A 7,747-nucleotide genomic window follows, 5' to 3' on the forward strand; every position below is an offset into this window, starting at 1 on the left:
CATTATTGAATGCTACTTATTATTGTAGTTTCACATTGCGATGCACATCGTTTGTCAATGACTACTTCAGATACGTTGTGACCTATACCCTTGATGGGATGGTCTCGGAAACCTCTTCAAAACGTATCATGTACAATAGGGTCGATACTCAATTTCCATGTGATAACGTCAATAAGTGTATGGCTATTGAAGAACCTGGTTTAATGACACATACATGTATGTTCGTGAAAGCAATGCCATCATGCTACCCGTACCTTTGAGGGTATTCAGCGAGAAAATATCATCCTTCGAGGTGGAAAATGTTAAATTGATATTGAGCAACACTACTGAGATATATATCGATTATTGGGCGCTCAAGACATCAAATCAGTTTTAACATATTCTCGTTTGATAGCAATGAAAAAGTAATAATGCTCTGTTTCTCATCATTTTTATTGTTTGTCTGTGATGGATAGTTATTTTACAATGTTTCTGTCCTTCACTGAAGATCGGGGGAAAAGACATTGTTCTTTGTCGTCACTGTTTCATCTCTTTGTCGTAGCAATAAATGGATATAATCATTATTTAGTTTAATTCTAACATCTACACTCTATGCTGTTGATGTGTAAATAAATGTCAGTCAGGCTTGAATTGAAGAACCACAATGACGTAAGTCAACATTGTTCCAGTGAGCTGAAATCAAACAGAAACATCATATCATATTCAAACTTGCGGGTGTAACGATCAGTCCAACTGAACGATAGATGAATGGCACGTGGTCGGAAGGCAGTAGATGCACAAGTTGAAATATCAGAAGTTAAGAGCGATATCACCCTAAACAATCGACATATCTTTTTCATTTGTTATATCCATATACATATTGTTAAAGAGGCATTTGTTGTCACCGCGAAGGACATAATACATAACAATACTCACGTAACTCCTATAACCCGTATATCCCACAATTAAGACTTACATCTACCACCACAGTACTTACCATTAGGATGGTCGAACTGTCGACTGTGAAGAGATTGTACAGGGTATACCCAATATTTGTGGTTGTTATTCTTGTAATGAAAACGGTAATCTGAAATAGGAAAAATACAGAAATAACAGCATTTATTGTGTTACTACGGAGAAGCATCAGGCAACAAACAAACACTTACTTTATATGCTAATTGAGTGAGCGGAGGATTTTAAAGATTTCGTACGGAAGCGTCGGTGCCCCCGACAAATTCAAAGACCGGAGCCGCTGTCCAGCTGTGGATACAGAAGCAGGTTACATAACACGTGGTTTGATCCAATATCTTTTAATCTATTTGGACTGGCGTCGTGCAAATTTATACCTGTGTAGATTTGTAAAAATACCTTCTGTGTATAATGATCAGAATAGTTATTATTAGAACTGACAAAATACTATCAGTGCTGCTTATTTGTATATATTCGCCTGTTTAGACATACTCACGCTATTTGAGTCTAACAGTTAACTGCTTACTTAAATCGTTAATGCTTTAACTTGTTCGTTGTTGCTTCGTGTTAATAATAATCCTTAAACCATCAGTTGGTTTATCTGTGTCAATGCACCTTAATGCAATTGGGCGGTTAAACCATTTATTTGTCAACCACGTATGTGTATTCACTCCCGTTTTAAATAATTATCTTTTGACAAGTACGAGTCGGCTCCACTGTGAGTGAGGCATTACTCTTGCGACCCGTGAAGATCCAAGGTAGAATAGGTCTTCAGCAATCCATGCATGCCGTAAACGGGATCGGGTGGTCAGGCTCGCTGACTTGGTTGATGCATGTCATCATATCCCAATTTCGGGGATCGATGCGCATGGTGCCAATCACTGGAATGTCCGGTTCAGACGCAAACAAGCAAACTATGGCGATGAATACGAGGGCCCACGTTCAAACAATGACGAGTTGGCACGTCTCTGGTTGAAACATTATTTGTAATAGTTAATTAAGCACCGTGACATCCACCAGTAGAATTCTTTTTGAATCCATGAAAACCGAAGCCATCACCTTGCCAGCTGATGGAACATACTTTGAAAACGTTGGATCCTTCCACTTCTTAGATTGTTTGTTTAGTTTCTGGAGGATTGTGGCGAATCTAAGGCGCATCCATGGTGTCGCATCACTCAACAAACTCATTTGGGTCTGCTTCAAAACGACGAATATTCTCACGAGAGTAGACTAACTTGGAGCGCTTCTGAGTTAGAAGCCTTGGTAGCCAATCAGCTGATAATTGACATGCCCAGTTTATTCCTCAGGCTCAACTCACCCATGAAAGCTTTTCAGCCGCCCCTCGTGTTCCTTTGCGTACTTAGAAAGGTCCAACATTACACGATTTGTTTATAAATTATTATCTAATGTAAAAGCGTAATAAATGTCTCAATTTCAAATTCTTCTTTGTCCTAATGTTTTCTGAAGGGCCTGTGTCATAAAATATAAAAGTGTCATTACTCGCTGTCCAGCTGTGGATACAGAAGCAGGTTACATAACACGTGGTTTGATCCAATATCTGTTAATCTATTTGGACTGGCGTCGTGCAAATTTATACCTGTGTAGATTTGTAAAAATACCTTCTGTGTATAATGATCAGAATAGTTATTATTAGAACTGACAAAATACTATCAGTGCTGCTTATTTGTATATATTCGCCTGTTTAGACATACTCACGCTATTTGAGTCTAACAGTTAACTGCTTACTTAAATCGTTAATGCTTTAACTTGTTCGTTGTTGCTTCGTGTTGATAATAATCCTTAAACCATCAGTTGGTTTATCTGTGTCAATGCACCTTAATGCAATTGGGCGGTTAAACCATTTATTTGTCAACCACGTATGTGTATTCACTCCCGTTTTAAATAGTTATCTTTTGACAAGTACGAGTCGGCTCCACTGTGTGTGAGGCATTACTCTTGCGACCCGTGAAGATCCAATGTAGAATAGGTCTTCAGCAATCCATGCATGCCGTAAACGGGATCGGGTGGTCAGGCTCGCTGACTTGGTTGATGCATGTCATCATATCCCAATTTCGGGGATCGATGCGCATGGTGCCAATCACTGGAATGTCCGGTTCAGACTCGATTATTTACAGACCGTCGTCATATAGCGGGAATATTCCTGAGTGCGGCGTTAAACAACAAACAAACAAATATTACTCTTGCGTAGGAGGTGTAATTGTTAATCAAACACTTTGGAAAGAGGAACAATTGGGGAATCGTCTGGGATTTTACGGTGCTTTTGTTGAGCCCAAGATACCATTATTTAGAAAACACTGTAAATTCCCATTGTGAATGTTACTTTGGTATTTCTTGGAGAGTGTGTATTACCCCTCGTGGAAGACGCAAACAAGCAAACTATGGCGATGAATACGAGGGCCCACGTTCAAACAATGACGAGTTGGCACGTCTCTGGTTGAAGCATTATTTGTAATAGTTAATTAAGCACCGTGACATCCACCAGTAGAATTCTTTTTGAATCCATGAAAACCGAAGCCATCACCTTGCCAGATGATGGAACATACTTTGAAAACGTTGGATCCTTCCACTTCTTAGATTGTTTGTTTAGTTTCTGGAGGATTGTGGCGAATCTAAGGCGCATACATAGTGTCGCATCACTCAACAAACTCATTTGGGTCTGCTTCAAAAAGACGAATATTCTCACGAGAGTAGACTAACTTGGAGCGCTTCTGAGTTAGAAGCCTTGGAAGCCAAAGAGTTGATAATTGTCATGCCCAGTTAATTCCTCAGGCTCAACTCACCCATGAAAGCTTTTCAGCCACCCCTCGAATTCCTTCGAGTACTTAGAAAGGTCCAACATTACACGATTTGTTTATAAATTATTATCTAATGTAAAAGCGTAATAAATGTCTCAATTTCAAATTCTTGTTTGTCCTAATGTTTTCTGAAGGTCCTGTGTCATAAAATATAAAAGTGTCATGACTTACGATTTGCAGATCTTTGTGTGGCAATCTTGACAAATCAACCTTGAGGAGGCACGTCAGACTGGAATGGGCCTACATAGAGAAACATGATCATTTTTTCCTCTTCTTTGTGATTTGATTAATGTAGTACATCCTTAATCAATAACCTATATTATTATCACATACATACTGATCCTGTTGTGAAATATGGAATATTTAAAAGTGTGCTATGTTGGCGAACAGCATCAATGCCTGTTGTAGAGCGAGTAAGTAATACAGCAATTCCACTGTGAGTGGAACCCGTTTTGATAAAATCCACTATGTTACTGACAGAAAATGGGCCATCGAGGATTTGAACCCAAGCCCAAGGGACATGACTTTGCACATTCAGATGATGGGTATAAAGTCGAGTGAGGCCAAGATTGAAGTCCTGTTATCAGGATGCTATTGGGTTTAACATAAGTACAATCTGCCTCAATGTAGGTTTCCCTGGTTGTTATATAACGGAGATGTTGTTCAAATGATAATAATAATAATAATAATAATAATAATAATAATAATAATTACAAAATTCTATGGAATAGGCCTGTATACAGCCTGAGACCTATCCAGTCTAACAAACCTCATTTTGTCCTTTTTGATCAAACCAATGAAATCATTTATATCTCTCTTTTGACACTAATGTGGTTGACAAGATTCAAACAAACATGGCAAATATGAATTCCTCGCTTTCGAAATGCATTCCAAGTACCAAGTTGTCCGACTCTTCATTGTTTTTGGTGCCTTAGGTTTGGTACCTCCAAATCTGTTGACTGACATTGAGAGAGTACCTGGGTTTGCTGCCAGGAATACAGCCCTTCCAACAATCTGTGTAATGCAGAAGGCTGCAGTGTTGGGGAGTCTCGATATTCTACGAAACGCTCTCGGGGGGTTTGACAAGGCAGCTCTTCCTGGGAGAAGTCCCATATGTTGTCTGGGCTGCGGGTACAGGCGGCAAGGGCCCTGAGCTGATCATGAACCTAACCAGCCTGACTGTCATGATCACCCAAATATATTAATATCAATATTAATTTGCCAAGTAATAGTTGAGAGATAGTAAAGTTTACCTTGAAGTTCAAAGCCACTGAAGTCAAAGTCAAAACGACAACAATCGTCATAACGACCACCAGGGATTCAATCAACATTATGATCTCTTCTATCATCAAGTCATTGTGTATCAAGCCATAGAGCATAAGGCAGATGACAGGAACGGATGCAATGTAGCAGGAGCCGATCACATGTTTGAATACCTCATCAGCCGTTTCTACAAGAGAACAAATGTCTTCAAACTGTCTACGAATTCTGTCAATTTCTCTTGTTGATGGCGCATCTTTACCCGCTTTGTCAAAGACGTGTTTTATTTGAGAATTTGTCCTAGAATATTCCTTGGAGAGACAGTACGTGAAAATGACGAAAAATGTTAAGATGGCGGTCATCTGAAGTATGCAAAGCCAAAGCCAAACATTGTATACTGTTTTGAAGATGAGATGGTAGTCCTCTTGAATGGAGCCCAAAGGTGAGAGATGTATTGCTTTGGGATTAACATTATAAAACGTTGTCATATATATAAATGCCTGGATGATACAACTGTGACATAAAAGCAGACACAACAGTATTTTAACTATTCGCCTGATTTTAGCATTGTCAGTGGCTGAGCCATAACTCTTTCGATATGAGTCAAATTCCTTAAACAACTTTGGCAGGTGTCTGTTGATGCTGAAACAAGTCGCAAAGGTGAAGTAAGAACAAGTGACTTGAAACCCACAGTAAGACAGCAGAGTCGTCCATTTGCCCACAGTATCAGTGCCACGTGTGAAGAGAAAAAAACGAGTGTTTCCGAGGCAAAGACAGACATAGAAGCAAACGCTGTACCCGATGCTTAAAGCATTGAAAGCCTTTCGTCTTTTCATTGGCATATGCATCCCTGCTAAGTCAAGAAGTGTCATCAGTGGATTGAAACACCATTCCAGGTCTGTGTTGGCGATATCTTCAACTGCCACAGGATTATCCACTGATACAGACATCTTTGTCTTGAACAAATGCAAACGTTATGAGGCCTACAGTGTATTTCCAACCTCACTCGAATGAGTATGGGTGCATCTAAAGCAAATGCCAGGTTGCTATTAGACATAATGAATGCGTGTACAAACTGGAGAGTTATGTGTCAATTCTTCAGCCTCTAATGGGAAAAAGTACTTAGTAGCTAAAACATTAATTATTGCACACAATACTTATGCCGACTCGTCAGACTTTCCATTCTGATGACGGCGATGCTTGCTGCTGTGTATGTACACACCCGTTAAGTATTGAGGATCAATTACACATGTGACCGAGGCGCCGACTGCTTAATGTCACAATGGAACCATTAGCTGTACACACTGCATTAAATCGTTTTTTTGCTTGTGTCTATACTTGTGTTGCTAGATATTTATATAAACGGCATTCAGAATTATCAATAATATTGATTAGTTAATGGGTTTAGAGCTGATAATGGCTTAGAAGCTTCATATTTCCAGGGGTTGATTGCGTGAATTAGGGGGAAAAAAATCGGTTTTGAGAACAATAATTATTCTGATCGTAAGTCATGGCCTGTAACACCACATGCACTATTCCAAGTGTCGAGAGGGCTATTTGGTATATATTCAACAAAATAGAAGAATGAACACTGGTTTTAAATGCTGAAATAACAATATGTTGTGTAATAGTTGATATGATTTAGAAAACTGGATATTTTAGTGTGGAATGGATGAGTCGTTTAAAAGTATGTTCATGAAGATCTTAGTAAGAATGCTGACCCTTCTTGATCGGACAATATATGGTCCATTACCCTGTATGACGCGGCAGCATGTGTAACAATCCGAACTGAAATGTACTTCTATGAACAGAACACAGCAACTCGTACTGCAGTGATCGTTGTCAACTCAGGTACTGCACAAACGTACGCGAGCGCAACAATGGTAACGGTGTTGTATTCAAGATTGTAGGGTATCATGGTAAACAGTACACTTGCAAGCGGCATATTGCACACGCGACTACGTTTCCGAGACAACGAAACTGAAAATGGTTTTGTGCTTTGGGAATAGACAATTTATCTATTCCCACGTTAAGGTTCATTTTTGTGTATATGTGCTTATGATGAAGTCTGACTTGTACAATGGACTGTGCTTTTAGAAGATATTTCTCATGGTTCTTGACGGGCTTTTGTCACTGTTATTTCAAGGATATAATGCATGGCAATCTATCCCCGATAACCTAGGTGAAGTCGGGAATCGTGCCTATCAATCACTATCGTCAAAGATACGAATGTGAATACTACCGCAACGTTCCTCAAAGAATGAAGTCACTGCATTGTAACTTGGCTGCTTGACGTCCTACCACTGTATCATGTCATCAATGGAATGTCGCGGCACGTTAAAAATTGAGGGAAATACGTGAACACGCGCGGTCGATTTGCGAAAGAAATAGCACACGAAACATTTTATCTCTGTGTGGTTAATATATTTTAAAAGGCTAAATGCAATTAATGATACGTATTAACGAAAGTATTAACACAGTAAGGGATTTTCCCAATTGACAAAGTTTGTATTTGGTTCCGTAGTTGGTGCAATAAAATGCAAACTTACCCACCTTCTCTTCTATTTGGACTGTTAAATAAATATTTGGAGAAAGTAGCCACTTCTCACACTACCCATGCGAAAAAAATTAACCCGAGGGGTGCATTACCGCGCTAACTAATCGGCTGCCCACCCCATGGGCACATTCTGAGAGATGTTTTAAACATTTATATTTTTTTAATT

At 39.3% G+C, this 7,747-nt stretch overlaps 1 protein-coding gene across 1 annotated transcript; it reads right to left on the minus strand.

The window, feature by feature from the left end:
- Nucleotides 1–738: 738 nt before the first annotated feature.
- On the minus strand, nt 739–5,983 carry LOC125377575. The gene is made up of 3 exons (XM_048391508.1): nt 5,018–5,983; nt 3,936–4,004; nt 739–1,066 (listed from the first exon to the last, which is right to left on the minus strand). The coding sequence occupies exons 1-3, from the start codon at nt 5,972–5,974 to the stop codon at nt 923–925; spliced, it is 1,170 nt and encodes a 389-aa protein (XP_048247465.1). The 5' UTR covers nt 5,975–5,983; the 3' UTR covers nt 739–922.
- Nucleotides 5,984–7,747: the final 1,764 nt, after the last annotated feature.

This window comes from Haliotis rufescens, unplaced genomic scaffold (assembly GCF_023055435.1).
Source record: "Haliotis rufescens isolate VD_foot unplaced genomic scaffold, xgHalRufe1.0.p SCAF_9, whole genome shotgun sequence".
Taxonomy (NCBI): domain Eukaryota; kingdom Metazoa; phylum Mollusca; class Gastropoda; order Lepetellida; family Haliotidae; genus Haliotis; species Haliotis rufescens.